This window comes from Condylura cristata, unplaced genomic scaffold (assembly GCF_000260355.1).
Source record: "Condylura cristata isolate star-nosed mole 26May11 unplaced genomic scaffold, ConCri1.0 scaffold00007, whole genome shotgun sequence".
In the NCBI taxonomy this organism is placed as follows: Eukaryota; Metazoa; Chordata; class Mammalia; order Eulipotyphla; family Talpidae; genus Condylura; species Condylura cristata.
The window spans coordinates 34,954,451-34,971,660 of NW_004567108.1; the positions used below are offsets into that span (position 1 = coordinate 34,954,451).

The window sequence follows — 17,210 nt, forward strand, 5'->3', positions numbered from 1 at the left end:
ACCTGCCCTAATTTTTAATAAAATATTTCTACCGTGTACTCCCTATATACACAGACACATATAATATATTGTTTTTAAATTGTATGTGTGTCGTTGTGCTAATATATTACATACTTACTAAAATACAAATTTACAGACAAAATAGAACTTCTAAAGGAATGAGAAAAAAATATTAGTAAATGTTTTTTGCTTGGTTAGTTTTATGCCTCAGTGGAGTGCCGTGTGCTTTTCATTTTATAGAACACCAATTTATCCAGTTACTTGAAGCTAAAATTTTTGTGTAAGGCTAAATTAGTTATATATGCAATGTGTATGTACGTATTTTATGTGCACATGTTTACCTATCCACTTATTCATCAGCAGCCTTTACATATTTCTCTTAATGTGACTTAGCCTTCCACTGTGTCAGGCATTGGCTTATCCTCCAAATATCCTATCCTCAATACTGCTTTTCTACAGTTTTTGGAAGAAGTACCTTACTCCAGGACTGATCCATTCATTTGGTTCATGTGCTCTTACTCCCAACCTCATTTATTTCTTCTGAGACTTTGTTCTGTTATTTCTTGTTTCTTAATCTTTTCCTGGCTTCTTCCCTGCAACCTTTAAACATACTAGATTCCTTTAAGCATTCTTTTTCCTCTGCATCTTCCTGAAGCCTTTGCTTGAACTCACTGCATCCTACAGTCTTCATCCAACCTAAGCTTAGCAGTTATACTTACTTCTTTTTATTCCTTCCTGCAGCATTTGTCACATACCTTTTCTCCCTGACCACTCTTTCCCAGTCCCTTCTGCAAGTTGCTCTTCTTCTGTTTTTCACTTGAAGGCAGGTTTTCTCCAGCTTTCTATGACTTACCCTTTTTTCTTAGTCTGTCCTTGCCTTCTGTTGATCTTATCCACTTGAAGATCTTGAGTCCTTCCCAGTACCATTTTGGTTACTTCCAAATTCATAATAATCTGTTCTGACCTCTTTCCTAATACTTTCCTAATACTTAATTTGTATTTCTGATAACCTGCTGAATACCTCTTTCTGGGTAACTCAGTGATACTCAAAATAGAATATGATTAATGCCATAAGGAAAAAAGAGGGAAGGAAGCACAGAGGTCTATGGTAGTGGAATATGGACGAGTAGGTAGTGGGTACGCATTGGTGCTAATACCTGATGGAGGTATCCCAATCTCAGTTTAAAAATAATTAATTAGTTATATATATATATATTTTAAAATACAATAAGAAACCATTTTTCAACAAGCTCTTAAATTTTTTGCTCGTTTTGCAACCAAAATCATTCCTAAAAGGTATACTCATCTATCTAATGTCAAACATCTAACTTAATTTTAAAAAAACTTTTGACAGTATTATAGAGTAATGCTGTTGAAACTTAAGGGAAATAAATGCAAAGTATGTTTTTCTATCTGATACAGTACTGAGTTCCCTTTCCTAAATTCTTCATATCATGACATATCCATACTACTGGGAATAATATCCCAATCTAATCTACATATCTACATATTATTCCGAAATCTACATATTCATGTTATTGGGAATAATAACTTTTAACTTATATGAGGCCATCTATAATGTCAATGAAAAACTAATAGAAAATAAGGAATTTTGTTTCTCTTAAAGAGATGCAGATGCAGAATTGTATTAGCATTATAGCTAAATGTAGTATGATCACGTTGTATTGTTCTTTATTAAAATCTAATATTTTTAAAGCAATCTTAGCCATTTAAGACTAAGACATTTCATTTTCTATGCTTTAAATTTACAAAATAAAAATAAAATATTAATTGATCCACTCTATAAACTGTATGATGTTCCTCTGGTAATAGTGAACATACATGTTTACCTTTTTTTTTTAAGTTCTGTACAAATGCTGTTTACTGATCTACCTATTCTGTTAAAAAAAAAAGCGTTTCTAATTGAGATACTAGATGTGTTTCTCTGCAAATAATTTGAGAAGTTTATCAAGTCTTTATAACTAATATTTAAGCCAAGAAAGTCTTATACTTTAAATGCTGGGGTATGGCTTAATCAAATTTATTTATATGTACACTATTAAGAAAAATATTTACTTATTTACTTGGTTTTGGTATGTTTTTTCCTTAGTACCAAGGATGATTGTTTCAGTGTTAATATTCAACCACCGGTTGGAGAACTGCTTTTACCTGTGGCCATATCAGAGAAAGATTTCAAGAAAGAGCAAGGTGAGACATTGCTACAATTTACTGGAAATTGACATCCCAAATAATATTTATCTTTCTTTTGGCCAGTTTCTAAAACAAATTATCATATATACGTAACCATTAACAAATGTCACTATATAATTTTCCAGTTTTTGCTTAATGTTTGGCTTTTATAAAATAAACTTAAAAGTATAGTATGTCTACATTTGTGGCATACTTGAAAATTGATTAAAATGTCTTTAAAATAATAAATTGATTCTTAATCAGCTTTTCAATTCTGGGAGTTGTGGTTTGTCAGCCTAATGATATACTCATGCATTTTATATTAGTGAAAATACCAGGAATTTGGAGCTTACCAAAGTCCTCCCACTATAAATGTTACATTTCTGTATTTTCTTTCATTATGGAACTGTTTTTCATGTCCCACTAATGCCTTTTTCCCTGTGCACATTAGAGTGCCTAACTCTTCAAAATAAAAGTCCTAATTATAGCATTAAAATACCTCTATTTTCTTTTGGCCCAATTCTGTATTAAAGAAATGTTGTGTTGTCAGACTATATCAGAGCTGAAACGTTTTAAATATATACCTAAAAAAGAAAATATTTTCAACAGAACGAAAGTATAAGTTTCGTGTGCTTGCTCTGGAGCCAAGCGTACCTTCTAATAAAAAAAAATTTCCCATTATGAATAAGGAGAAATAACTATTATTTTGTGTTTAAGGATAACAAAGTCAAGGTGTATTTAAATGGTATAGTCAATTTTTTAAACTTTATGTGAGTCTGTGCTATTTCTCCCTCTCCCCTCCCCCAAGGGTGTTATCAATTAAAAATCCCTTTATCCTGAAGGCTGTTAAGTCCTGTCTGTCAAGCTTCAAGCCTAAGCTTCTAGAAAGTACTAGGCACACACATACTCTACACCTAAGGAGAAGGACATACCTCCTGGCACTCCATCATTGTAGTGCCAAAGATTTTTTTTTTCTACCAGTTTTTGGAAGCTACAATGTGAGAAAGACCTTTTGTAGAAGAATCTTACAAAGAAAAGACTGTAAATTAATATTTCTGTTATTAATTTTCTATTCATCTGGCTTATCATTAAGTGATAAAAAGGTATGACCAATTTGCTTTTCTTAGAAGTTGAATTTGCTATAGCAAAAAATCATCTGTGATTTTATTTTTCTAATGACAAATTGAATTGATTCTTACATTTGCTATTCTTACCCTTTGCTGGCTAAAGCCTGCCTCTCTGCTATACACCTGCTCTGCAAACCAAGGTGAGTGGCACACCAGTAACTAAATAAGGCTTTGGCACTTTTATTGTTAAGGGGACACTCCCATTTTGAAACATGCAGTTAGAGTATATCGAAGGCAGCTGATTATAGTACACCCTTTCTCTCCCTCAGCTTTGGCTGAGAATACTTGATATTTTGATCAAGTTTTTTTGTGCTCTTCTGTGACTGAGGGATTTTTCTCTGACTAGCCATACAGAACCGTAAGCGCATGAAAGAGGTGCGCTTGGAGAACAGCTGTGGTCCTCTGTGGAGTTGTTGCCAAAATTCCTTTTTCTTCTGCCATTTTACTTCTATGGTTGTTGATTATTTGTCTGAATAAATCTGGCAGCTGTTTGCTATGTTTAATAGAGCAGAAAGGCTACTCTGAATAAAGCTATTTGAAAATTTGTTTATATGAAGTATTTGTAAATCCTTGCAAGTCTCTTGGCATTTCTGTATCATTCTTTCTGTCTTCCTGAATTCATTTTTTGATATGGGACTTGATGCTGGAAAATTTACCACAGGTTTAAAGAGTTTTTTCAGTAGCATCTTTTTAGTTATAGATTTAAACTGGTGTGGTAATAGAGGTCTCAATTCTCAACTTTACACATGTATTTGTTTTACTGCTCTAGGAATAGCTTAGCTTATTTCACAAAAGATACCTAGAAATGACTCACTAACTGAAAATCCTAAATCAGAATAAAAATCATTTTCCTCAGATTATATCTATACACACTTCTGGAAAGTAAACTGCTACTAAATTTAAGAAGAGTCTGAGTCATTGCATGCTAGCTTTAACTTATTATTCTACTGTAAATAAAATGGAATTTATGTATTTAATATTTCATTTCACAGGGCATATATTTTAATAGTCAATATAAGTGCACTAAATGTATTAATTAGTATGTAACTGAAAAAAATTATAATAAACATGAGAAAATACTATTGTTTTCTATAAAAAATATATACAATTGTAAAGCATGAGCAATATTAATTAAGAATCCTTTTAAAAGATTGTACATATTAGGTTAATTTTTGTAAAGGAAAATGCTGCTTTATTCCTTGCGTACAGACTGATAACACTTTTCTCACTTGTTAAATTTGAGTTCCATAGCTAACCATGCATGCTTATAAAGTTGGTAGTCAAAATGCTAAATGAAAAATAAATGTATCCTATATACGGAAGTTCATGTTGTGAGCCTAAAACAGAAGCATAGTTTTTTCATTATTTTGAGTTTTGGACCCTGCAAAGTTAATGATCTAGCGATGGGATGATTTAAATATCATAAATGAGATCTCTCTTTTACTTAAAAAAATTTGTTTTCTTGAGGCAGTGTTTATTGTAAGAAACCTGAGCCAACTGCTTGTTCCAAACTACTTCCTCTTACTATTTTCTTGTGACTTAAAATGTAAATCTAAAACTTAGAAAAATAATTTTAATTTTATTATTTGGTTTGCATTTTAGCAGTTAATTACAGCCAATTAACCTAAATTAAGTGCTGTCCACTGCCTCACCAAAATTTAGATAAATTCTAATGAACAAGTTCCACAATCTGACAATTTAAAAATACTTTCCCAGTATCTTTATTATGAATGAGCAATCTACAGAGTATTTAAAGTCTTTTTTTTTTTAATAAGAGAAACTTTTAATGATACCTTGGCATATTTTTCTTTCTCGTTAATTTGAGAATACCTGATATATTTTCATTTAGGAAAATCTCTGGTTTAAGAAACCTAGAATGTTTACATAATTTTATTATGATTTATGCATCCATCTTATGGGTTCCTAGCTAGCAAGATGCTAATTCTTTAAATGGTCAGACATTTACTGTTTTCTGGCCCTTAACTACCACAAGCAATCATATTTGATGCCCCTTAATTAGAGCACCTTTTTTTCCTTCCAGGTTCTTTTTCCACCTCAGCAATCGAGACAATACATTTGCTTACCATGCTGCTCTCCTAAGTGTTCTTTTGCATGTAAATTAATCTTGATTCAGTTTACACTGTCATGCTGAGTGGTACAAATTGCCTATAACAATAAAACAGCATGAGTTAAAAATAAAGGGGGGTGGGAAGGCAGATTGAATGTGTGCCTTACTTGATAGGATGTTACTTTGCTTTATGCCAATACATTAGCTGACGATAATGAATCTTCTGTTCTGAAAAGCATGGTTTAGTTGATTTTTTTAATTTTACTTCAATGGAGCAGTACCTTGTCTTTTATAGACCAAGTTAGACAAACCATTAATGACAAGAGTGTTAAGGTTAAATATGAAGCAATGCATTCACTTCTCTGAGTGCTATCCATCTTTCCATTTACAGGAGCTTGACAAAAGTACTGGCTTTGTACAACATTTCCTTTAATTACATGCTGCGGGAAACAGGCTTTTAACATAAACATAGTTGCATTCATTTATTCAGCAGTTGCTCTTCAATAGAGCTTAATGGAGAAGGTTTAAATCCTAAATGAGTACACACATCTCTCAGCAGTGTTATGTCAGCAGCCACTGTGCTTTGCTTAAAAGCAGTGTTTGACTGCTTGTGTAGTTTTTAAAGCTTTTGCCTAATATTGAAGTTAAACAGTCTAAGATAGAACATAGTGTCCCTGAGTTTGAAAGTGGTTAGTAAAAACTGCTCTTTGTTAGAAGCTAGATAAGTCTTTTTACAGTGTTAAAACACGTCTTCATACTACTAATCCTAAGGATTTTTAAAAATCTCAGATTGCATTTGCAATAAATAAATTAAACACATAACCCTGAAGGTGCAGGACCTTTTAAAAGCATAAAATCATATTTTATCATTTTTATAAATTTATATTTATGATAATTGTTGTGTATAGGTCACATGACTTTAGTAACCGGTGTCATTGACTGATATCACAGATCCAGATAGATGGCATTTATCATAATTATTTTGTTGTTTTTTTTTTTAATATGGACACAAAATTTCAATATTTGTTTCAAGCATTTGGAATGTTCACTGAACATTTTACATGAAATTTTTATATTAATGGTGTGGCTTATTTATGTTAATTCTGTATGATTTCTTTTGTTAATGATTTTGCTAAACTTAGTTTCTTTTCCTAAATATTATTGAAATGTCTCCAGGATTTTAGATTTTTCATTTGTATTTTTTGTTTGTTTTCAAAAGTCTTGTTTAGCAGTTTTGATTACAGTATTTTCAAACTGTAGTTCCATTCACTAGACAAATACTGTTATCCCCAAATGCACCTTAGAAACATGTACACATTTTAGAGACACATAACTGTTTCATGACTTTCAGTCATTGTTGACATAACTTTGATCCATTTTCTTGAAGCCATTCGTCAGGTAGTGCTGCTAAATTAATCCATAATCACTTTGACTTGTTATTAACCATCATTTGACAAGAAATATCTTTGATTGAAAAAGAGAGAAAAATATGTAATTATATTTACATCTTCAAGAAATAAAAGCTAAATTGTTTGCATAGGCCAAATTTCATCTTTGTAGTTCTAATGTTTTTATCCTATTCTGTTTAGAATCAATCTTTTTTTTAAAGAGTATTGTTCAACTGCATGTTTATACATTTTCCTGTATGAGAATGTTAAAAACATTTCAAAAACACTTGCACTTCATTTTAATTTTATAATGTCTTGCTAAATTATATCCTGAGATAGTATTTCTTTCCTTGAAAATATTTTCAAAATTTTGCTTTCAAGCTTAAATTTTGAATATAATGTTCATAAAGAATTTAGTAAAAAGAGTCTTTTTTCTTACAGGAATGCTAACAGGAATGAATGAAACTTCTACTGTAATCATTGCTGCACCACAGAATTTCACTCCCTCTGTGATCCTTCAAAAGGTGGTAAATGTGGCCAATGTAGGTGTAGTCCCTTCTGGTCAAGATAATATACACAGGTAGGTTCACCAACATGCAGTGTAGAGGTAACTTGTCTAATATACATGTGTAAGTACTAATTTTCAATTCAATTCAATTTTCTTTCTTTTTCATTTTTTAGTTTTTTAGCTTATTTTTAGGTGAAGTACTTATTTTCCTATACCATTGTTAATTTTTGTATATTATTTGATTTCCTCCCTAAGGTATAGTGCCATCACTATAGCACCCATTATCCTCATTTTATAGTTTCAGCTGAAAATAATAACCTATAAATGTGTATGTTTATATACACTTTTTTCCTCCTGATAATTATTTCTTTGTGTTAAGGCCTTCGTCCCTGCTTTACAAACTTTAGTCCACTGGTAAGGACTTTCCTGAAAAATACAAATAGTATCTCTTTTGAGATGTGGTTGAGAATTTATCTAATTTAACTAGATTCAGTGAATTTCCAGGAGAAGCTATTTTATAAATCGGTGGAGTGAACATTTTTACTTGAAGGGGAAAAGTTTGTGTACTATATAGATTTCCATGTCACAGAGGTTTCTTAAATTTGCTTTTAGTAATAAGTTGCTGCTTACCACCATCATGGGGCTACCAAGCATCTGACATGTGAGAAGCAAGTCATTTGTCCTTAAAGGTAGCAGAAAATGTGATCAGTGTGTTCACCCTCTTTGTATATTTATGAGTGCCAGTTGCTTGAAATAAATGTAAACACAAAGGGCCCTCCCAGGGTTAAAGCACAGCTGGCATAGCAGCTGCAGCATGAGTTCAGTTCCCAGCCAGGGGGTGACCCACATGGTGCAGCAGACCTCTCCTGTCTCTCCTGCTGCTCCCTCACCAGTGGACTTTGTGGAACTGCCTGTTCTGCTCCCTGCTCTGTCTCTGGTGAATCTTCTGACTGAATCTGCACCTTGGTTCTGTACCCTAGTTCTGTATGCACAAATAAATACAGCTTTTAAAAAAAAAAAAAAAAGTAAAAATAATAATAATCACTCCTTAAGCAAATATACACTTACAAGTCTTTTGTTAACTTAAGGAAATTTATTGCAAAGCATCTTAATTCCTCCCATAGTATATACTTCTACCACTATATATATACATCCAGAGCGAACTTAAACTCAAAGGAAATGCCTTCAGACCTTTAAAAAACATTCATTAAAATTAACATAAGGACAAAAGATGCCCTATGAAGAGTGCTTTAGGTAATCTGGATTTTAAACTCAGTTCTGCCATTATGGAACTTCATAATCTTAGATAAATTATAACTTTTTTTAATTGCTTTAAGTTCTTCATGTGTTTGTAAAAGGGTGTCAGGAGAATAAAAAGGGATTGAAAGGAAAGTCTTTGTTATCTATGGGGGAACATTGGACTTGACATAAGAGGAGCCTAGTTCAAGTCTTGATCTGTTATTACACAGAGTTGCCTAACTTCTAATGGTGGCAGAATAAAAATTGCATATGCTATTCAAAAAACAAACTGACCTTCTACTTTTGAGAGAAGTGTCCTTCAGTAAGTGGTTCAAGAAGTCTGTTGCTTCCATTTCTTGTTTATGACAAGTGCTATCTATTTCACATAGGGTGGTGCTAAATTAATAAAATGGGAAAAGGTCACGATACAAATACAACTTATCTTTAAGTTAATGTTCAACAAGGGAAAAAAATGAACAGAAGTCTTTTCAGTGAAAGGTTTGGGTACTAAGTTTTGCTATTTGCTTTCTGCTTTCAATACTCCTTTTTACTTTCCTGAGGAATTTTCAAACAGAAGATATTCTCTTGTTTATGAGCCCTTTGAATTATTAAGATTGTTAAAACATTAAACCCTTATACAGCAGCTATGAAGTATGAAATTCACTGGCTGCATGCAGTATCCAGTAGTACTTCAGGTTTTTTTCAGTATGTTCTTTTGTAATACAGAAAAACATAGAGTAGCCATTGTTTTGTTGGATTTCTAATTTAGGTTTGTTTTGTCTTGTGTGGGGGCTTTTAACGTTTCTGAAAGCAATGACCACTTTCCAGATCGTTGTTTTTAACAAGAAAAAAACTAAATTATTTACTCAAAGTCAGATGATCTGAAAACTACTTTCCTTTTAAGAATAGAAAAAAAAAAAAAAAGACAGCACAGTTTTGTAATCATTATTAAAGTATAGTTTACTTCTGTAATTTGTCCTGGTGGTTTGGAATTTAATACCTGTTCAAATGATTTAAATTAAAATTATAGTAAGTTTTCAAGTCTCCTGCAGAAGAAACACACAACTAAGAACCAATTTATATTTGGATTTAGAATACACAGATTACATTCAAATTTAATATTCATCATCCTTATACTAAGTGTCTTGAAGCTTTTCTAAAACAGTCCTATAATCTGTGACCTGGTGTTTTGCTCTGTGACCACAGGGTCAAAAGTGAATATAATGCCTGTACACAATTTAGACAAGTTGTACTATCCAAGGTGCAATAAGCATCTAAAGTTTTTGTATTTTTCATGCAAAAATAGACAAAAATTATCTTCCACTTATGTAACTCTTTGGCCAGTCCTTTATGCTAACAATTAGAACAAAATTCAACAATTATTAATAAAATTTGTACTAATGCCTTTGTTTCATTTAAAATGAAATAGAAATTACTGTTTACATTATAAGAAATATTAACAGCTTACCACTTTTAAGAAATGTATGTATGTTTTTGACTGTAGTGTTCATTATTTCTTTACACTGTGGATTAATGAATATATAGTATATATTTAATTTTTAATAATAAAATTGAAACCCCTATGAAATTTTTGAGATTTCCTTATTCTGTGAAACTGTACTTTTTTTAAGTTTATGAAGAGTAAGATCAAAGACAGTTTGTACTTCTTAATAGTGATCAGATTATGCTTACTTTTTAAAAAAACACACATATGAAATGTACTTTGACTGTTAGTATTTTTTTTTCATTTTTTTTCTTTAATTCCCATGAGCTTCCCATCACTAAATCACCCGTGTGCCATCACCATAGTTGACTATTAGTATTTTAAGAAATTAAAATTCAGTATAATAAATTGTGCTATGTTCTGTTTTATTTTACAGAAGCTTTGGTTTTTGTGAGGACTTTTTAATAAGCAGGATTCATTCTGACCATTCAAGTTCCCACTGTCTAGTTTTGGAATCATTTATTCCTAGTACTTTTTAATACTTGAATATTTTTATACCAAATACCAAATGTACTTAAAAAGAACAGCAAAGAAAGAGAATCTTCATTAGCATACAGACATGTGTAATATAGTGTAAGGTAGAAATTTTAATTGGTTCTATAATAGAGAATGGTTACTAACAAAAGAAAATGACCTCCATTAAGAAAAAGTCTATAAAAGAAGTACAAGCATTGTGGATTTCACTTCAAAAACCAGGAGCCTTTATTATGTAGTTAACCACTAAGTTTCAATTGAGAAAGCATATCTACTGTTAAATTAGATAATATTTAGTTTTGTTTTCCTAAATGAACAATGGTTTCAGGAAGCCAGCCAGGATACTATTAAAGGAACTTTTCATTTCTGTAGTACTTGCTGTTTGAAAAAACAATTCTTGGAACACGAAACAATCAGATCTACAGAAGTAGGTCATTGTGTTCGTCTTGCCGTTTCCAAAATAACAGTCTCCACAAAATAAAGGGTAATACAATGGTGAGAAGTTCTGTCATCATCAAAAAACATTTATTAAATATACAGCTCAATTTCTTCATTCACTGTACTAGATAGCCATATTAAGTTGTATTATATACTGTGTATTGTAAAACTCTTAAAGTATATTAGTTGAGACAATGCTAATAAACTTATATATGAAAGTGTATACCAAAAGCAGAATGAATAGCATTAAAACCATATGTGAATAGACTGCAAAAAGAAAATACCAAGATTTAATGTATTTTCAAGGATAGCAGAGAAACTGTCTATGGGAATCCTAGGTTCACCCAGGTCCAGGAAAAATTTCTTATGCTTCTCTGACAAATCAAATAAGGGTTTATGAAGGTGGTTTATACTCTACAATGAAGAAACTGAAGTGAGTTTTCTTTTATTGCATTACTTATCCTCTGATAAAAGTAGTGATTTACAATGAGCAACAATACTAGAAAACTAAAAATCTGAAGCACTAAAAACTCTGTGGATTTTCTAACAAAGGAATCATATGAGCTGTGTAAAACCCAAATTCCTGGCTTCCACACACCAAAATTCAGATTCAGTACATTTGAAGGAAAAAGGCTCCAAACCCACTTTTTAGCCAGTATTTCAGTTTGTTACAAGGCAAAGGTACTAATGTCCACAGTTGAAGGCTGTCCTGAATTATCAGGAGTTAATGATAGCCACATGACACATTTCAAAACACATTTCCTCTATTTATGTTTCCCTTTTACAGATTGCTCATTAAGACACACCACTAGACAAGTTATTAGGTTTAACCCTTTCTTATAGCTATCCCAACGTGCTCCAGCAAAAAGAATATATTGTTAATTTTAGCAGTGCATTACCATGATTTTTATGTAGTAGACTTAGACCATAAGTAGATATTTGTCTTTCAGCAATCTCAACCATTTCCCATTTTAACCCAGCTTCAAGAATTCTGATATGCATATACACTAGAGTTGTTAAAATTGCACACTCATTTTGCACTTCCATGAACAACAGTTTGACCCGATAGGAAGAAGTTTGATTTTTGAGTTAAAACAGGAAGGCTTTCCTCTTGCAATGATTCTGTTTTTGTTCTTGGCTTTTTCAGTAATGCCCTACAGAGTCAGTAAGACCCAACTTTCCTTACTAACTCATATTCACTATGAAATCATGTTTATCTTAATCTACAGCTTGGATTTGATTACCCTTCATTTTTTTAATTTTCAGGTTTTTAACATATGTAAACAATGTTTGATAATTACAGTTTTATGAGGACAAATGTTGTTTTACCATTGTCACTTAAGTCCTTAACTTTTAGGAAAGTCTGGTGCTGTGAATGGAAGTGTTTCCATGACAACGACCAGGCAGTCAACTTTTATGATTTATAAACACACTTTTAAAGACAGTTTATTTGTTGCACGTTTAAAATAGAAATATTTTTATTTAAAGTATATGTAAAAAGCACTTGTTTTATTCTTAGGCCTTAGGTAAATCATTCAGTAAATCATTGTTATCATACACATTTGATAGTTATTAGTAGGGGAAATATTAGCATATACTATTGTTTCTATCTAAAAGTATCTATATAGTATAACTCCTTAAGTTAGTATTTTTTGAAGACCTTTGTGCAAGAATTTGTTAGCACTGCTATGGTTCTCAGTGGGGTCACTAATATTTCCTTTCAGTTTTTAGTTTGATCAACCTTTGGGTTATTGTTTTTGTTTGTTATATCATTTCTTCTTCCCTTGTAACTATGGAGTGTTTAATATTCAAATTTGTTAGGCTACAGTCAACAACAATAACATTTAATATTTGGTACTCTAATTTTATAACCCTGATTCTCTAGTCACCCTACTTTATATAAAAACAAAATTTGGTACACATAGTTGCATATATGGTGATACCACACTTCCCACACTTCAGTCTTTTCTGCTGTAGGACAAATTTTGAATCTCAAAAAGGACTGAAGATTTGTGAGACATACTGAGTAGTCCAAATTCTTTATCTGGTTGGTGGCTGTCCACTAGAGGACAGCACTGCTTTTTTATCTGACTGCTTTGATCTCTGCAAGATCTCAGCAGCATTTCATTGAAAAACAAATGTGGACCTCAGTTAATTTTCACACAAAAAGCATATTTGGATAGTTCAGAAATAACCAAACTGCACCACTTATTTTATTTTAAAGCATTCCTTATTTCCACTTCATTTAATTTCACCATTTGAAAGCTTAATACATTCAGTGAATACAGTTGTTTTACTAATAGCACTATGTAACTGTTTTCATGTAAAAATGACAGAAAGATATCCTTGGTTGTTTTCCTTCTGGGTGACAATTTTATAAGGAGTCAAAAAGAACAGGGTAAGAATTTACTTATTTTACTATTTGTTTTTTGTTCATAATCCACATCTCAGCCTACCCTACCACCACCAACAACAACACAAAATAGACGATGCCCTGGAATAATTGGAATGTTTCATTTCTTCTTTAAGAAAGTGCACTTGATTATTTTTAGCTATACTGTATAATGTGTTTTTGACCAGATTCTATGAGGAATCATTTTTCATCCCTAACTTATAAAGGTAGCTTAATTCTTCTTTTAACTCTCCACTTCAGAATGCTAAAGGAGAATACTGCATTATTGCTTGCTAATTTTTAAAGATCTAGAAAAATACATTGCTTTGGATAAATTATCTGAACCTGAGTCATTAAATTCTTTCTCGATATTAATTCGGTAGTGTAATGGGTTTGACTTTAAAATACAATCGCATTGTCAACAAAATGTAATTTTTTACAACTTATGAATTCTCTGCCTATTTAAAATGTTCTACTATATTAACTCGAAGTAATAAGGATTTATTATTTTTGAATCTTTGGAAAATAATGCTCCATATCATCATACTTCAGTATTTGACATTAGGAGGCTTATTCAAACTAGTATTTCTTATATATAATTATTGTGCGACTTCATTACACATTTGTCAACTTTGGACTAATTATTTTCATACAGCTAGGGCAGGGCACTGCATCTTGTGATCGTCTTTCTTACTAATAGGATTCTGTCTGCTTCAGCAGGCAGTAATTGAAGGCTTCATGTACAGAGTAAGAAAAAAAAAGTTTTAGCCTGAGTGGGCCATTGTCACAGCTTCTGGTAACCAGTAGAACAGAAAACATGAGAAAATTGAACTCAGAATAGAAAAATCAGAAACCAGGAAGACTATCCAAGAGAAGAAAAAGCATGTCTTAGAGAGCTGTTGCATTAAGTGTGGCAAATATGATTCTGCTTAAAAGATTTTGTTTCTGAATACACTGGAGATTGAGCATCTGCTCAAATACATATTTTTAAAGTCATGTTGTCCTGTTAACAATTCATTTGTTAAAACATTTGAGTTGCAGTATTTCTTTCCTTTCTGACAGAGTATTTATTTGTGGTCCACAAACAGTTTCTCACACATCTAAAAAAGTGTGGTTTTAAGTGTGCAAGAGAATAAGTGTGTATTGTAGTTAATATATTTGTTCAAATTTGTTGTTATTTGACCTGCTTTTATAATTGTACCAAAAATTAAGACAAATTAAGTTTTTTAGAAGAGTGGTATACACTTTTACTTAGATTTGGGAACCAACTTATTTTGTCTTTTTCTTTATTCTTAAAAATTCATAGAGGTATGGAAGATTAAATTCAGTTGCCAGAGATAATAGACAAAAAGGCATTTAATCAGATGAAATACGATATATCTGAACCATTTTTCCTTTCCAGTTGTTGATTACAAACAGCAAGTGCTTGATGGTAAAATGAAAAATACCTAATTGTATCCTTTTAATAACATGGAGCCCATCATACGTAGGCAATACATCCTTAACTGTCATCCACTTATTTGTTCTCATTTGTGGTGTTACTAGTGTTTGAGGTTGGTTGAGCTCCCAGTAGTCCCTCCCTATGTTACAGCTCCATTCGAGAAGGTTTTGTATTTTTCATTGCTGGTGTCTCTTTTGAGGTAATGTCAGGTAGGAAATCTTTTAGTCACAGAATACTGCAAAGTCAAATAATGATAAATCATTTTTCAAAGGGAAAAATGTTATAATTTTTGAAAAATAATAAATTAGGGAAACAAGAAAAACCTTAATTTATTGATTGATAAAAGCAAACATTGAGTACATTTTTGCCTGTTAAGAAAATGTGTGTGAGCTGGAATTAGAATGCTCATTTGAATTCCTATCCAACCATTTCTCTAGCCTTATTTTCCAGAGCAAATTTCTCAACTTCAGTGAGCCTCGGTTCCCTTACCTATAAAGTAATCTGTACCATAGAATCTAATAAAATAAGTGTAGCACTTAGTACTCACTGCACAAAATACTAATAAATATGGCTGCTGTTCCCATTATCAGACACTTCATGTATCTTCTGAAAAATTTTGTCACAATGTGATCTTATTTTAGGCCAAGTACAGAGGTCTTGATGTCAGCCATTGAATTTAAAATATTTCACTCAAGTTTTTTTATAATCCGTGTTTCATACATCCAAAGTTATTTGTTGTTTATACTCTTACCATTAACTAACTTCTGGATGTGATAGTCTGTTTTGAAGTTAAATTGTTAATAAATTTTGGATGATGACTTTTGCTTTTCATGAACCAAAACAAACCAATTGTAATCATGCTGTGTTCCAATTAAATACATCCTTCTTGAACTGTGAAATGAGAATGTCAGAACATCTGATCTTCTAGTCTTCTGCTTTAAAACATTGCTTCTACTATTTGTACCCACTTAGACATAGAGAACTAGTTAAAAAGCAGTAGCTGATAACAACAGCTAATAGATTTTACTGTTAGAATGATTTGCCTAGCATGTTACCATTGCATTGTAAGCAATTGCCTCTTCTTCCATGACCCTGTTCTTACAGTATTGACAATTTTGTGTTAATAGGATTTCAGAAACATGTACAAGACACTAATTCTAATCCGTAAATATATCAACAAATATATATGACAAAATGACATTTTGTGTCATTGTTTCAAAAATGACATTTGTGTCTTTAATTTTTATTATTATAACATATGAACTCTTTATTATAACATATGAACTCTTAAGGTTTTAATAGAAAAGAGTTCAAATGTGCCTTGGGCCTCTGCAACCCTGAAATTCAAACAAAAGTGATTTTGTGTTCCTATTCAGACATAATCTCCTTCTCTCTGGTCCCAAGGCACAAGTGTTAAGTAAATAAAGGGACTAATAAGATTGTTGTTTACATAATTATAACCCTGTCAGAAATAGTAATCTCTGTTGAAATATTTATTGAATGAAGACTTGGTACTGACCAAACCTGTGGGGAAAGTTGTATAGGTGGATGTGACAGTAGAACTACCTGGTATCATGTGGTGACATGGTTTAACAGAAATACAGAAACAGGATTCTCCTATGAAGAAGAACCTTTAAAATTTGGACAAAAGAAATGCATAAACTTATAAGGCATAATAGGAAAAGAAGACACTTGGAGCCTGATAATCTTTGTATTCCCTTAGAGATGAAATCAATCCAATTCTTTCTTTAAAATAATTACTTTGATTTCTTTTCCTAAACTGGTTACTTACTCTTGCTTCTTTCAGTAGAAAAACTGCTCTAGCAGACTTCTTAGAAGTCTTCAGCATATATAGGAAGAGTACACAAACAAGTAACTGGAAAGATTTCAGACACAATTGGAAAGATTTCAGACACAATTTACCAAAAGCCCATTAGCTAGCATTTTAAAACACAACTTGAAAGTATTGTTAGTAATTTCAATTTAGTAGTAAAATTAGCAGTTTTTTGTTAGGTTGGATGCATTTTCTAATTATTGTTAGAAAACTGGTTTTCATACCCTTTTTGGGCCAAAAATGGTTTGTTGGGTTCTCTTTAAAAAAAAATGAAACTAATGTGGTTTGAGATTTTGGTGTCTTTTTTTTTAAAAGCCCAAAAAAGAAATTACTTTTCATTTAAAGAGAATCTGCTTCCTGCTTAAGTGGCTAATATTTTAATTAAGTCGGGAGTGAAGTTTTTCTGAGTGTCTCCTGATAAACTCCCTCTTTTATGTTGATGGTAATTAAACAGATCCCTGAGGACACCGTGGGCTCTGTGCAAGGCCCATGCTAATTGTCAGACATGAGACACTGACCAGTTGGTTTGCTCTTGAATAGTCAGCAGCGTGCTGTCAGCGCGGCAGTTTTATTTTTATGTATTGTGAGCTGTTGTCAGGGCTAACTG

At 31.9% G+C, this 17,210-nt stretch overlaps 1 protein-coding gene across 2 annotated transcripts in view; it reads left to right on the forward strand.

Annotated features, from left to right (window-relative positions):
* AP3B1 (adaptor-related protein complex 3, beta 1 subunit) overlaps positions 1–17,210 on the forward strand; it is a 191,498-nt gene that overhangs the window by 172,486 nt on the left and 1,802 nt on the right. The window contains exons 25-27 of one of the 2 annotated variants that reach the window (XM_012721952.1): positions 2,111–2,208; positions 3,421–3,457; positions 7,215–7,335. In XM_012721952.1, the coding sequence (XP_012577406.1) occupies positions 2,111–2,208; positions 3,421–3,457; positions 7,215–7,236 (157 nt within the window). In that variant the 3' untranslated portion in view covers positions 7,237–7,335. Of the gene's footprint in view, positions 1–2,110; positions 2,209–3,420; positions 3,458–7,214; positions 7,354–17,210 lie in introns of those variants that run through there. The other variant, XM_004678186.2, reaches the window with a different exon arrangement.